This window comes from Brienomyrus brachyistius, chromosome 14 (genome assembly GCF_023856365.1).
Source record: "Brienomyrus brachyistius isolate T26 chromosome 14, BBRACH_0.4, whole genome shotgun sequence".
In the NCBI taxonomy this organism is placed as follows: Eukaryota; Metazoa; Chordata; class Actinopteri; order Osteoglossiformes; family Mormyridae; genus Brienomyrus; species Brienomyrus brachyistius.
The window spans coordinates 7,401,036-7,417,539 of record NC_064546.1 but is presented as its reverse complement, the minus strand read 5'-3'; the positions used below and the strand labels follow the sequence as shown (position 1 = coordinate 7,417,539).

The window sequence follows — 16,504 nt, the reverse complement described above, 5'->3', positions numbered from 1 at the left end:
AATAAATTGTTGATTTAGGTGCAATCCTACTAGCAGCAACATCTTTGCCTATGAAGCCCTTTTTGTGCAAAGCAATGATGACTGCACATATTTTCTTGCAGGTAACCATGGTTAACAGAGGAAGAACAATGATTAATAGGAGCAACACCCTCTTTTTAAAGCATCCAGTCTGCTATTCTTGCTCAATCAGCATGATAGAGGGATCTCAAGCCATGTCCTCGTCATCACTACTACCTGTGTTAATGAGAGAATCACTGTCAGCAATTATGTCAGCATGTCCTTTTTTGGCAGGGTTGAAATGCAGTGGAAATGGGTTTTTGGGATTAAGTTTATTTTCATGACTTTGCAATTAATTGTAATTCATCTGGTCACTCTTCAAAACATTGTGGAGTATATGCAAATTGCTACCATAAAAACCGAGAGAGCAGACTTTGTGAAAACCAACACTTGTGTCATTCTTAAAACTTTTGGCCACGACTGCACCTCCCGCACCAGCTCAGGCTCCTTTTCCACCAGAGGTAACATTCCATGTCCGTATAACGCGGTTTTGGTGCCCAACAAACGGTCTTCTGAGGCCCCTGAGGTTGACCGGCACCTAATGTATAATGCAGTGGACCCCCATGGTTAACCCTGCAAGTGGCAGGTCCACAGGAGGGGACTGGGTTATATATAAGCTAAAATTATGAATAGTAGTTGGTTAGCGAGATATCTAATTTTTATCCCATCCAAATTTGGTATTTAGTAATTTGGTATATGGTATTTTAAAAAGCAACACTATTTCGATATTTTGAAATGTTGCCCAAAAGGAAACACTGTACCATATTAGTTCTACTAATAAATACATTTTGGGTTTATAAACATGAATATAATCTCTTTAAGTCTAAATACGCAAGGCAAATGTGTGGTGACCATGATATAAGTGGGTTAATGCACTCCAAGCCAGGCTGTTCTTCTGCCCCAAAGCCATGCATTTAAAACAAATAATGCATGGCTTGTCGTGCATTAACCCTAACTTATATTACAGTTGATCCTTCTGCATCGTGACTCAATGTTCAAACTTAAGTAAAAGTAAAGATACCATACTAAAACATTACTCGAGTGAAAGTCACTCAGTAAAATAGTACTTAAGTAAAAGGAATAAATACCTGGGTTTAAAATTACTTAAGTATCAAAAGTACTACACATTAAAATTTATTCATCTTACAAAATGCAACCTAAATTCACTCAACACAGGTTTGAATATGGCACTGTAAGTTACAGTGCAATACAATAAGGATACATAAGAATTTTGTTTTTATTATTTTGAAAATAGGCTGTTTGTGGGTACCTTGAACACAGCTAAAGGGAACTTGTTGGAAGTGAAACTTGCCAAGCTTGCCCGGTGAAGATTAGTGGAAAAAAAGAATCTACTTAAGTACAGTATACCTCTGGAAAACTTTCCCAATTGCAGTTTCGATAGGCCTCGCGAGGCTGACCTAAAACATTCAATGGAAATTTTGGAGGATGCTATGTGTGTTTACAGCAGCCTCTTACAAAGATCACTGTGAGATATTATGTATCTCGTGTTTTTCTTAGCTTTTTGCTGTGCTCTGCTCACATACTCACTTTGCTTGCCAAGGGGAGCAAAAAATTTTACGTGGTTTTTCTAGATCACGGAAGGCCTGCACCCCTGACCTCTGTAATGTGGAAGAGTTGACAGTATTCATATTTTTTTTAGGGCTGTCGAAATTAACGCGTTAATTGCGATAATTAAATTTTGGAATTAATTACGTTAGAATATTTAACTATAAGCGCAGATGAGTCACTCCCATAATTCCAATTGTTTTGTTTACCGCGCCACTGAAAATGGAGAAGCAGGAACAGGATGGCCTTCTGGATGGGGAATTTAAATACAAGAAGAACACAGACGGGACAATAAACAAACACGTTGTAATTTGCACTCACTGCAGTAAAGAGTTTCAATTTCACCGTTCATATTCGAGCTTAAAATACCACCTTAATGCCAAACACGCGTTTGTCGGGGCAGCAGCTTCACCCGGCCTGCGTCAGACCACTCTGAGTGAACGCAGGCCACTCAGTAAGTCTTCTTTGGACAAACTGACCGACAATATAGCTAAATGGATAGCAAAGGACTGTAGACCGCTAAGCATTGTGGAGGACAAGGGTTTCGCGGATGTTTTAAAGGTTGCATCTCAGGACGCGTCCTACAAGCCCCCAGCGAGAAGCACAATAACTATTCGAATCCACGAACTGTATGAAACAGAGAAAAAGAAAAAAGAAGAGGCTTTAGTTCACACGGAATGCGTGGCTCTGACAGGAGACCACTGGACAACAGTGAGTAATGACAATTACCTGGGAGTTACTGCGCATTTAATCACTGAAGCCTGGGGTCTGACATCCTTTGCGCTGACTATAATGAAAACGGAAGAGCGTCACTTTGCGGAGGCTTGTGCAGAGCAGTTCCAGACTGTTGCTCGCAATTGGAGCATTGAGGAGAAGGTGACAACAGTAGGCACGGACAGTGCGCGCTATATGATCGCCGCAGCTCGCATCATGCCATTCAATCACATGCCGTGTACCGCGCACATTCTACAGAGATGCATCACAGTGAGCCTCACAGACAGTGGCTTTGTCACTGCACTGGCCAAATGCCGCAAAATTGTTGGCCATTTCAAGCACAGTCCAGCAAACACAGCAGAGCTGAACGCAGAGCAGGTGTCACTGGGGCGCAAGCAGGGGCCGCTGGCCCAGGACGTGCCTACGCGCTGGAACTCCACGCTGGAGATGGCGAAGCGCTTGATCCGCAACCAAACTGCAGTAACCGCGACTCTGGATAAACAGAAGCATAAACTTGTCCTCCTGACGCCTCCAGAGTGGGACAAACTCCAGAGACTGGAGACACTTCTAGAGCCCTGCAGGTGAGCCTGTCATTGTGACCATTATTGTAGGCTTAGATTAAATGTATCAAACATGCATCTTAAATCAGTTTTGTTATTATGAAAACGTCTTATTTAAAAAATAAATGAAATCAAATATTTTATTAATATTACCTAGTATTAAAATAAGCTTTTTAAATTTGCTGTCTTATCTGTGTGTGTGTGTGTGTGTGTATTCCACTGCAGATATGTGACTGAACTGCTGGGAGGAGAGGCCTACGTCTCCTGCTCTGTACCTGCCTTCTGCCACCTGCGGCGTGTCATGGAAGTAACTGATGAGGACCCTGCATATGTGGTGAGGTTTAAAGAGACGTTTAAGGATGACCTCGCTTCCCGCCAGGCACATACCAACTATGCATGGCTCCAGATTGCAACTGCACTGGACCCACGTTTTAAAGACCTGCACAGTGTGCCCAAGACTGACAGAGAAGCAGTGTGGACCACACTGGCAGGCATGCTACATGAAGACTCTCCTAGAGGATCACACACTGCAGAAGAAGGTCCAGCCAAGAAGAGGCTGAGCCTGCTGCAGATGGACTCTGACTCTGAGTCAGAGGAGGAGGTACAGCAGGACAGAGCCATACAGCGCTACAGAGCAGAGCCCTGCACTGCCTTAGAGGACTGTCCCTTACAGTGGTGGGCAGCTCATGCAGGAGCCCACAGCCAGCTGGCCCGCCTTGCTCGCAGATACCTGGCCACTCCTGCCTCCACAGTGCCCTGTGAGAGGCTGTTCTCTGTAGCAGGGCACATTGTGAACAAGAAGAGGTCTGCTCTGCACTCAGAGAACGTGGACAAGTTGGTTTGTCTCAGCAACTGGCTGAAGGATGAGTAGACCAGAGGACCGTGTGTTTAGAGCTTGTTCTATGGTTGAATGTGATTTAAACAATAAAACACCGCTGTTCATATTTTTTTGCACTAATCTACCTTACCCAAAAGGATGATTGGAGTTTTTTTCTGTTTGCCTGTTGAAGTAGGCCTATGTTCTGTGAACTTGAAAATGTATATGGATAAAACAATGTGCCTAGTGTAGGCTAGATTCAAACGGGTGGAAAACATTCAGTAACAATCCCTCACAATTATTTGAAGCCCTGTTCTGCTTGTACTGCTTGTACTCACAATTAATAATAAATAAAACAAACAAGTGTGTTAAAAACCACTATCTGTCCCGATTTTTACACACATGATATATTTAGAGTTGCGATTAATCACAATTAATTAATTTTTAGGCTTTGATTAATTTGATTAAAAATTTTAATCATTTGACAGCCCTAATTTTTTTACATGTGTAAAAATGCATATTCTATTAATTTCTCATTTGCATTATGACCAACATTTTTCATGACATAACAGCAAGAAATATAATATACATTAATGATATAAATGGAACCCTGGAGGAGCCACAAACATTGTGGGCACAATACACACTACCAATCAAAACTTAAGGATCACTTCCTTTCCTTGCTTTTGAAGAGAATTTTGTCCATTAAAATGACATCAGATTAATCAGCAATACTGCATAGACATTGTTAAATGTTGTAAATGACTATCATAGTCGGAAACTGCTGTTTTTTAATCAAATATCTACATGGCTGTACTAAGGCCCATTATCAGCAACAATTAGTCTTGTGTTCCAGTGGAATGATGTGTTTGCTAATGCAAGTTTATCATTGTAAAAAGTTGGTTGATCATGAGACAACCCTTTTGCAATTATGCACATGAAAATTCCATCCATACATTGTCCAAACCGCTTATCCTGCTGGGTCGTGGGGAGTCCAGAGCCTATCCCGGAAGCTACGGGCACGAGGCCACATGAAAAATGTTGTGCTGACTAAAGAAGTAATAAAACTGCCTACTTTGGACTAGTTGAGTATCTGGAGCACTAGCAATTAAAAATATTGGTTAAAAGCTCAAAATAGTCAGAAACAAAGAACTTTCTTCTCAAACTCATCAGTCTATTCCGTTTCTGAAAAATGAAGGCCATTCCATGCAAGAAATTGCAACATTACGACAAGTGTCCGAAAAGCAAAGTCCAAAACAAAAATATACAATGTTAGGAAGGTTAACTGAAACTAGAAACTATAAACTGGATGGAGTTAAATAGCAAAACGGTTGAAGAGGTATAGGATTTTTTTAAAAGCTCATTCTTGCAAGTGCAAGAGGACTTCATACCTGTTTCCAGCAAAACTAAATCTAGGAAACTACGACCAAGGTAGTTTACAAAGGAAATGAAGTATAAAGTCAGGAGGAAAAGGGCTCTGTTCCACAAATGGAAAATGCCTAATGATTTCAAAATAAAGTACGAGTATCTAACAGGTCAAGTTAAAAAATGGCATTAGATACTCCAAGAGGAATATAGAAAGAAAGATTGCATTTAAGGCTAGGGATGACATTAAAAGTTTCTTTCAATATTTTAACTCCAAAAGAGCTCTAAAAGCTGACATTACTAATTTGCAGGACAGTAAGAGCCTTATAATTGAAAATTAAATTGATATAGTAAATGAGTTTAATGATTATTTTACACGAGTGTTCACAGTAGAGAACACGAGTAACTTACCACCATTTAGTATGAATACAGCGTCGTCTATGACCAAAATATGTATAACTGAGGCTGACATGGTACTAAGCCTAGCTAAGCTCAAAATAAACAAATAACAGGGGCTTGATGGCATCTTGTCTATACTTTTAAAAGAGATGAGAGATATTATTAGAAAAACCTTTACTATTCCAGAAATCATTATCTGCTGGTGTGGTTCCTTCTGATTGGAAGTGTGCTAATATAACACCCATATTCAAAAAAGGGATAGAAGTAATCCAACAAACTATAGGCCAATCAGTTTGACTAGCATTAGTGGAAAAATAATAGAAGCTATAATCCAAGAGAAAATGGTAGGTTACCTGGATTCAAATAACAATCTGAGGGATAGCCAACTTGGATTTAGGAGAGGATTAACTAATATTCTTGAGTTCTTTGATGAAGCTACAAGAGAAATTGATCACAAAAAGGCCTACGATGTGATCTACTTAGAGTTCCAGAAGGCCTTTGATGTTTGATGTCTTTTCAGCTTTCCCCACACTCTCGCCAGTGTGGGGAAGCTGAAAAAGGCCACATCTAGATGTTAGGTTACATCTATAGGTATGTGGAGCTTAAGACAAGGGAAGTGATGCTACAATTATATAATTCCTTGGACCCCACCTAGGATATTGTGTGCAGGTTTGGTTACCATACCTTAAGAAGGACATTTCTGCTTTGGAAAGGGTGCAACGTAGGGCGGCAAGAATGATTCCTGGTCTTAGAGGAATGTCTTATGAGGAGAGGTTAGCTGAGCTGAATCTGTTTAGACTAGAGCAAAGGAGACTAAGGGAGGACATATATAAGATTCTAATAGGTCTGGATGCTGTTCAGCCAAATGGCTATTTCAATATTAGTTTAAATACTAGAACTCTTGGCCATAAATGGAAATTAGCGGGAGAACATTTTAAAATGCATCTGAGGAAGCACTTCTTTACACAGCGTGTAGTTAGAGCATGGAACAGTCTCCCTGCTAGTGTAGCGCAAGCTAAAACCTTTAAATCAGAGCTAGATAAGATTTTAACAGCTCTGAGCTATTAGTTAAGTTCTCCCCAAACGAGCTTGATGGGCTGAATGGCCTCCTCTCATTTGTAAATTTCTTATATTCGTAGGAAACTGAAAATCTTTTACAATGCTGCATACTATTGTCTTCACAGAACAGCACAAACTGGTTCTAACCACAACAGAAAGAGAAGAGGGAGGCCACAGTGTACAACTGAACGAGATAATAAATATATTAGTGTGTGTACTTTGAGAAACTGATGCCTCTTAGGTCTTCAACTGGCAGCTTCATTAAATAGTACCACTATTTAATTTACAGATCAGTCTCAACGTCAACAGTGAAGAGGCAACTCCGTGATGCTGGCCTTCTAGGCAGAATTGCAAATAAAAATAATGAGATGGGCAAATTAACACAGAAACTGGACAGAGGAAGGTTGGAAACAAATGCTATGGATAGATAATTCTAAATTTGAGGTGTTCGGATCACAAATAACAACGTTTGTGACACGCAGATCAAATGAAAAGACACGAGTGTTTGATGACCTCTGTCAAGCACAGTGGAGGCAATGTGATGGTCTGGGGCTGCTTTGGTGATGGTAACTGACATCTAGAATGTCAAACACAATATTGCTTATATCAATATATATTATATTGTGTGCTAAAATAATAGTAAAATTGCTTCCTGGTTATAAACAACACGACAGATTTGGTCATGACATACAGACTAAACACCAGAATTCACAGCTAAACTATTCAGTAAGCATCACACAAAGTATTTGATGGAGGCATAATAGTACTTTTTTTGTTTTCTTTTTACAATATTATCAAACAGCTCACAGGTTTAAAATATTGTAATATGCGATATTTGTTTTATTTTGTTGCTAGAACTGGTTTGTATTTACAGTTGTACATGCTACCTTTTATTTTCCCAAATATTTCTGAGGGAACCTTCAACAGTTTCTAGAGAAGATGTTTAAAAAAAACACCATAAACTAGTTAATTTGAAAGACTGTTAAGGATTCCCTTCATGTAAAAACTAATGCATTATACATATCTCCAAAAGCTACTAAGAGAAGGGCAGACTAACTTCTCTGGGGACCCTAGACTGTCACTGGGCCGCTAAGTAAAGAAACAAGAGGTAACTAATAATGATGTAACATTAATAATATGCTGATCAAAGTGATGGGTGCCAGTGTTAAACCTATGAATCAGGGTGGGGATGGGAGTGATTTTAGTAAAATTTGCCAATAGGGATATGTGGGTATAGCACTGGCGGATTGAATCAGAATTTTATTATAATTATTAAGTATTAATAATAATTCTACTTACTAATTATTGATAATTATTAATGCATTAATTATTTTTCAAAAAAATCATATGTATTCCCAAAAGTCCAGGAAATACAATAACATCATATTGAAGTAGTAAACATTATTTAAAAACAATATTGCATTGTGTTTGGTACTTTGTTTCAATTTAAGCTTATGGAAGTTACATTCAGTTCAATTGCACATTTTTGCCACTGTTAGAACTCACTGAGTCAGCAGAGCAATAGCACAGGTCAAGGGGGCAAGGAGGCGACCAATGACCTCATCATTCATTAGGTCCCTGCAGTGAAGGAAGAAGCTCTTCATGGCTGTTGAGAGATAAATACAAGGGGGCACTTTGTAAGGCACTACCTACAGAAATGTACATATCTGATCACAGACTAAGATGCTTCCTACAAAAAGGAAACCAGAAAAGAGGCGTTGGAAATGACAACAATATATTCCCCAGAAGGCCCCTTCACTTGCTCCGCCCATCTAATCCATACTCCTCCCACATTCACCAACCTGTACAATTTCTAAAATCACAGGACAGTTCACCTGGAAATGTGAAAGCTAATAAATTTGTGTTTACCTGAACACTCTGAGCATATGCAGTTCTGAGGGGTGGCAAGGGCTGACCGTGGCCACGCTAGACTGAAACCTTGCCTCTCCATTGGCCATAGCAGCCATATTTCTATTTTTTTGGTTAAATCAGACTTTAAAAAGATCATGTTATTATGTAAGTGTTTCACTGTGTAGCAGGGAAAAATATGCCAGGAGAGCAATATTCAACTCTCTAGCATGCTTAGAAATGAAGATATGGTCTCCTGAAAACCCTTACAAATTATATGCGCGATTCGCAAATGCAAAGAAGGGGCGTGGCATCCAAATTTGAAAGGGCCATAACTGCATCAGAATTTTTCAATAAAACTTCGGGAATTTTCAGTGTTCTCTATAAGGATCAAAATACCAAGTTTTCATCAAAATCAGGAAAGATGCCCATGGAACGTTTCTGGACATTGGTTGATTTGGCACGGACTGACCTCCATGGTGTTTTTTGGTGTTTCTCTGCCTGTAGTGTGTATCTAGCCTAAGTGTACATAAACCCCCTACTTAAGTCCATAGGAAAATAGACTTAAGCGAGGAAAGTGTGTAGCTACTCACTTTTTATCTTAAGAGAATGGGAGAATCAACCCCATAAAGAATAAAAATAATATACTGTAAATGACATTTTAAGACGTGAACATTAAGACATTCAAAGAAATACAGGAATCTACCTAATTGGTTGTGAAAGATTGTGCACAATTTCATACTAGTAGAATGTGCAATAAATGAAGTGTAACCTATGTATTACTCAGAGCCAATGGCGGAGGCAAAACATTTTCATGAGCTGGCCAGGGTGGGACCAGAGGTCATTTCGAGGAGCCCCTGGAGCCCCTGCCCATGGAGCCCCTGGTTGATTTGACATGGACTGACCCATGGGCATGCCGTAAATAAATGACACTTAAGTATTCTGCACTTAAATATTTGAACGCCTTGTTTGGAGGAAAAAGAAGGAGGAGTTGCATCCCAAGAACACCATCCCTACTGTGAAGCGCAGGGGTGGAAACATCATGCGTTGGGAGTGCTTTTCTGCGAAGGGGACAGGATGACTGCACTATATTAAGGAGAGGATGAATGGGGCCATGTATTGTGAGATTTTGAGCAACAACTTCCTTCCCTCAGTCAGAGCATTGAAGATGGGTCGTGGCTGGGTCTTCCAGCCTGACAATGACCCAAAGCACACAGCCAAGATAACCAAGGAGTGGCTCTGTAAAAAGCATATCAAGGGTCTGGAGTGGCCTGCCAGTCTCCAGACCTAAATCCAATAGAAAATATTTGGAGGGAACTGAAACTCCGTGTTGCTCAGCAACAGTCCCGAAACCTGACAGATCTAGAGAAGATCTGTGTGGAGGAGTGGGCCAAAATCCCTGTTGCAGTGTGTGCAAACCTGGTCAAGAACTACAGGAAACGTTTGACCTCTGTAATTGCAAACAAAGGCTTCTGTACCAAATATTAACACTAATTTTCTCAGGTGTTCAAATACTTATGTGCAGCAGTGCAATACAAATAAATTCCTTAAAAACCATAGAATTTGATTTCCTGATGTTTTTTTAAATGCTGTCTCTCACAGTGGGAATGCACCTACAATGTGAATTTTAGACCCCTCCATGATTTCTAAGTGGGAGAACTTGCAAAATCACAGGGTTTTCAAATACTTATGTTCTTCACTGTAAGTGCTTTTAATTGCATTTTCCACCACACGTTCAGGAGAGCTGTATTTTCATTGCCAACCACGATTTTGTAGTGCTCGGAAAGCCGGACATGTAACAAAACAATTTTTTCCCATACAGTTATAAATAAAAGGTTTTAATCCAAAAACATGAATAATTCACATAATTATATAAGAATTATATAATAAACAGTATTGGGGCAGCGTGTGGCACAGTGGGCTAAGCCTGTGTGCCTGTAATCACAACGTGCCCGGTTCAAACCCAGCATCAGCACGTCTGCGGCTCCTTGAGCAAGGTCCTTAACCCTCCAGCACCAAAGGCACTGTTACGGGTGGCTGCCCTTCACAGACAACTTACTCCACAAAGAGCAAGTTGAGGGAGGTGTAAAAGAAAAAAAAAGAATTTCCCCACAGGGATTAATAAAGTATTGATTATTATACAGAAATACATAGTTGATACATACCAATATATAGAATTCACATGAAATCAGCCTTAGTAGGGGAATCAATTAGGCTAAACAACTGGTTGATTAAAAACAGGCTCGCAATCCTCAACCACAGTGCATGTACTTGCTTGCACTCCTTCGAGAGTAGGACCGACAGAGAGCTCCTCATCTTGATGTACTTCAACTGAACGACCCAGAATGCATCGCATGTTTCCAGGTGGACTGTGACACGCTAAGTCAACCAATATGTAACTCTATTTGTCCATATTTTTGTACTTATACATTTTAAACATAGACTACACAGACTAGGTCAGGGATCCCCAATGGGACAACCTGACCAGAACACTGATCTAATAGGGGTAGATGTGTGGGATTTTTGTGGCAGTGACTAGCAATTGGTTTGGAATAACACACTGCAGCCTACTCTGTAGCATATAAGCTTGCTTGGACAATTGCATTCTAAACTTTCAGACCATGTTGCTAATATTTCTAACTTTAGCACAGGGCACATGCAGAGTCTCCTATCATTTACTTGCGGCATGCCCATGGTGTTTTTTGGTGTACAGTATTGGAACATCAATGCCAATTAATTTGTTTTTGCTGTACATTTGTGTGTAAGATCAAAACAACATAAATATGAAAAATGAGATGAGAGATTCAGCTTATTGCCTGGTATTTACATCTAGATATGTTGAGCAACATAGAATGCAACATATTTTGCATCAAAATCACCCTGTTTTTCAAGTAAACAAAAGTACTTGAACATGACAAGTGACAGATATTTCTTAATACCCAGCTGTGTCATATGAGATTGATTGTTTAATCATTAAGTAGGCCTGGATATCTGCTCTCAGTTTAAGCTTTGGCTTTCACCTGTGAAGGCTATACATTTGTAGTTAAGAATGGTGGACCAACACAAAGACCAGAAAGCTGTCTATGGAAGAAAAGCATGTCCTTCTGAAGCTGAGAAAAGGGGGGAAATCCATCTGAGGATCTGAGGTATTTCAAAAACATTGGGCATAACCAGTACCACAATTTGGAATGTCCGAAAAATGAAGGAACCCACTGGTGTACTGAGCAACAGGAATTGAACCGGTCTTTCAAGGAAGATAACAGCTGATGAAGGACAAACAGTAAGAACAGAAAAGAAAAGCCCCCAAACAGTTTGTAACATCATGAACAACCTCCAAAGAGCTAGGGATGGAAACATCACAATCCACAGCCCAATGGAGACTTGCAGAACAACAATATAGAGGCCATACTGCAAGATGCAAAGCACTCATTAGCAGTAAAAATTGGAAAGCCAGATTGGAATTTGCAAAATGTACATGAGAGATGAGACACAACATTTCTGGAACAAAGTTTTATAGACTGATGAGACAAAGTTTAACCTCTACCAAAGTGATGGAAAGGCCAAAGTATGGAGAAAGTAGTATCATAAACGAAGAAGCTCAACTGTGAAGCATGGTGAAGGTGGCTTATGGCATGAGCTTGCAAGGCTGCTTCTAGAACAGGCTTTTTATTGATGATGTGACTGATGATGGTAATAGCAGAATGAATGCATAAGTCTATAGAAACATTGTCTGCCAATTTACAGAGAAATGCATCCAAACTAATGGGAGGAACTTTATCATGCGGCAAGACAATGATCCAAAACACACTGCCACCTCAACAAAGGACTTCATCAGGGGAAAAAATATGAAAGGCCAAGTCAATCACCAGACTTTATCCGAACTGAACATGCATTTCACCTTCTTAAAAGAAGGCTAAAGGAAGAAACCCCACAAAACAGACAACAACTAAAGGTGGTGAAATCTGGTGAAGTTTATGGGCTGTAGGCTGGATGCAGTTAATTCAAGCAAGGGGTATGCAACCAAATATAAAATATTTTTATGGATGCACTGATACCAATACTGGCATCGGGCCAATACTGCGCTCATATGATCATACTCGTACTCCTAAAAATTTGCCGATACCAAGAACCAATACCACTTAATTTCAACATTACTTTAAAACTCATAGTCACAACATTTTTTTTCTCTCCTATCACATTTTAGCATCTAGCAAGAAATTTGTCAACCGTTATTGGCAAATTGGCGAGTATACCTGGAGGATGTCAGCAGTTTGGACAAATTTTAAGTAAGGGATGATAACAGAAGTACAGCAGACTGTAAGTTCTGTTCTGTTAAAGAGTCAAGAGGAGAAAGGGACAGCACGTTATTTAACACAAGCAATTTCATCAAAGATCTAAAGGCACACCATAGTGCAGAGTAACACCAATTAACCTAAACTGTAGACCAAAGTAACAGGAGGAAACCCATCCAACACGGAGTGGACATGCAAACTGCAGCCACACAGGGCAGAGGTGAGACTCAAACCCACAACCCTAGATGTGACAGATACATTTTTTTTACTGAGCCACCATGCCTCCAAACACAGTCACTGAAGAAAAACATCCCTTGTGTGGCATTATGAAGGGAAATCTTACCGCAAAGTGCTCCAGCTCGTCCTTCCAGCATCACCTGCCAGGTGAAAGCATCTCCACGGCCACATTCAGAGTGGAGCTCTTGGATGGACAGGGGAAAGGTGCACTTCCAAAGCAGCAGAACTCTGGGGAGATGGTGCACCATCACAGCCGGACCTGCATGACAAATTATAAAATATAAGAAAACAACCACGCAGAACTAATACTTCACACTGACTGGTCAACCCATTTGGACACCATTTTGTGAGGGGGCAACAACTTCACTCCAACAATAGAATAACCATTTACTGAACATACAAACAGACACACCAAAGCATCTGCACTGCAAAGGGAGTTATACTCACCCAGAGTCATCAGTGCAGAGAGGAGTAGCCAACCACCCTGGGTACGCTGGAGCGCTAAACGACTGTTCTGGGAGGCCGAGCGCAGGAGGTCTTCTGCCAAGCCAAGAACTACCTGTGGGGTTGGGAGAGAACGTGGAGAGCTTGGAAAACATGGATAATGTGTAGATAGTAGTAGGCATTTCACCTGCTGAATGACTAAAGAGGGAGGGAAAGCACTCATGGAAAAATACAGCCACTTTACACAGAGCTCACCCCCTGCCAAGGTGACAATTGACACAATTATCCTATGACATAAAAGTTATTTACTCTCATGATTTATCTGGTATCTGGACAGACGTTTATATTTGTTTAGCAGCCATTTTATCCAAAGCGATGAATTACTGACAAAAAAGGGTCATACAGTCCCTGGAACAAATGGAAATTTAAAATAGGAACCTTCTGATCACAGAAACAGTGTCCTGACCAACTAAGCTACACACCACCCCATGAAGTGTATGAGGAGTAGACTGATTTTTACGCTAATCATTTTAGGTAATATCATATTAAACTACTTATATGATGATAATTTCATATTTATTTATGTACCTATACAATCATATTACGCTGTGGAACACATCTATACGTCAATTTCATTAAGGACTGATGCCACATTGCATTTATTTATTAGCAGATGATTCTGTCCAAAACAACGTGGAAGGGAGGCATGTCGAGGAGCCACCAGTACTGCAAGTCTGATCTTGCAGTCAGCGACCAGTAACAAGTACAGCGTAGCTCTGGGAGCAAGAATGAAACTGCACAATGTAGAACCTAATATCAGTAAACCTGCACAAATAAATACCAAGAGAGTGTCTAGTAGCAGAATAAATTTCCAGGCACACAAATCCAGGCATGAGTCTCTCTAGTATCATTTTGAAGAAGATCATGCAAACTGCAACAGTAATATTATCTAGGTGGTTTGATTTATTTAGGCTTACAGAACACAGAATGAAATGGATATCTGTCCCCCAGCATCATCTCAGCTTTTTAAGAATAGTTTTTTTTTTTAACATTACTGCATTACTGTTTCCAACTTCATTATTTTGATATAGACAGTTATGACTGCTTCATGCAGTGTATATCTGCTTCTGATTCATTCATTTTGCTCTAAAGCAAACTGGCTCTCATTTGGCCTTTGAAGCCTGAATAAATAAGGGGAAAATGGCAGAAGGTTGTGGAAATTCGTCATCATAACCTCCTGAGCGCAGTTGCTATGCACCACGTTGCTGTCAGCTTTCAGGTTTCTGGCACTGCCACTTCTTTTTTTCCCCCTCAAATCAGATATTTAGTCTTTTTTTGCTTGAATGTTTGGCAGATTTAGCAGTGAACCTATATTCTCTGCTCATTCCAGTTCAATCTGGCTAAAATACTGTGGTTTCTAAGATTACAGTCAATCGCATGCAAGGCATGATGGAACAGCGAGGTTCTTCATGGCCTTTAAGTTTAATTCAAATACTTACTGAACCACAGCATTATCAGCTTACATAAGGCACATCTTGTCATCTTGGTCATAAACATTTCAAAACGGCAAATTCTACGCAGAACAACAGTCACCAAAAGTCAGAAATGTTTCATGCTAAACTACACAGAGGATCTGTCAAATACCACCACCCTCCCCTCCCGAAAAGGGTCATTTTCTCCTGATTGAAAAGACGCCCATATTGACTCACTGACTCAGGAGAGATGGACAAGCACTAACTTCATTTAACCAAAAAGGCTAGCCAGTTTTATTGACTGAGTCTGAAGATCACTACTTATTTACATTTCCCTAAAGGCCAAGACCGCAGTCACCAGTAGGCATTCCTGCAGATTTCTGACAAGAAGTCAGATGTTTAGCCTACCTTTTAAAACACAGCCTAGGTGATCTCTCTAATTCAGACAGCAGATCCCAGTGAAGGACACGCACCACTGGGGAGATTCCCGTCTCATGTCTAAATTAAATGAGAATTCTGCACACAGAAATAGTACCATATACTTCAATCTCAACTGATTGAATATTGAATATTTCATACAAAATCAGGTTTTAAATTGAGGGTTTTACTGAAATTAATTCACAAAGCCAGACTAAGTCCTGTGCTAACAGCTATCATCTTCATTGGTTGATCAAAAATTCTAGCTACCTCAAATATTCCTGATGTTCTCAGAATAAAGAGTGACTCTTGTTGCAACTATCCCAAGAAGTATAAAGCATACTGTGCAACTAAGAGGTCAGCAAAGGATCCCCGGTTAAGTTATGAGGAGATTGCAAAATAGTAGAACTCTTCTTAATTTATTTATATTACCATATTAAAGTGACATTCCACTTCCAGTTTAAGACTATAGTCGAAGATGGCAAAATCAATAGAGATAGAAAAGTAGGCTTTAAAATTGCAGTATTAGATAAATCAATGAGTGCTCCGACAACAACCCTGTCTAGTGTAGCTGGCAAAGTCACTGCCATGGTTGGTTTGTGAGTGATGTATGTATCTCTGAGAGCTGTTTTAATTTCGTTGCATTGGTGTTAATGCAATGACAATAAAGATATTCTGTTCTATTCTAAAAAAATTCTAAGGGTCTATACACCTATTTGAGTTATGAGGCTAAAGGGCGCCTTTGACATCTTTGAAGGAGACACAGTTTTGGGATTTGAGTGATCCATGATTGGTTCTGGGGCAGCATGGTGATGCAGTTGCATCACACCTCTGGCACCCGGGTTCGAGTCTCCACCTGGGTTACATGTATGCGGAGTTTGCATGTTCTCCCCATGTCGTCGTGGGGTTTCCTCCGGGTACTCCAGTTTCCCTCCACAGTCCAAAAACATGCTGAGGCTAATTGGACTTGCTAAATTGCCCATAGGAGTGCATGTGTGAGTGCATGGTGTGTGAGTGTGCCCTGCGATGGGCTGGCCCCCCATCCTGGGTTGTTCCCTGCCTCGTGCCCATTGCTTCCAGGATAGGCTCCAGACCCCCTGCGACCCAGTAGGATAAGCAGTTTGGAAAATGCATGGATGGATGGATGCATGGATGATTGGTTCTACAACACAGTTCATATCGGTATTCTTTGTACATGGATTAACAAGTTATCCAGATTTAATCATTGATGATTTGACAAGATTCGGATTTCTTCTT

The 16,504-nt window shown here is 40.2% G+C and overlaps 1 protein-coding gene across 10 annotated transcripts in view; it reads right to left on the bottom strand.

The window, feature by feature from the left end:
- Positions 1-16,504, bottom strand: part of heatr5a (HEAT repeat containing 5a) — a 114,798-nt gene that overhangs the window by 52,812 nt on the left and 45,482 nt on the right. For all 10 annotated transcript variants that reach the window (XR_007382313.1, XM_048974913.1, XM_048974905.1 and 7 more), the window contains exons 12-14: positions 13,362-13,473; positions 13,021-13,173; positions 8,044-8,143 (exon numbers count right to left, since the gene is read on the bottom strand). Coding sequence is in view for 9 of the 10 variants with exons in the window: in XM_048974913.1 (XP_048830870.1) it covers positions 8,044-8,143; positions 13,021-13,173; positions 13,362-13,473 (365 nt within the window). In the remaining variant the exon portion in view is untranslated. The remainder of the gene's footprint in view (positions 1-8,043; positions 8,144-13,020; positions 13,174-13,361; positions 13,474-16,504) is intronic.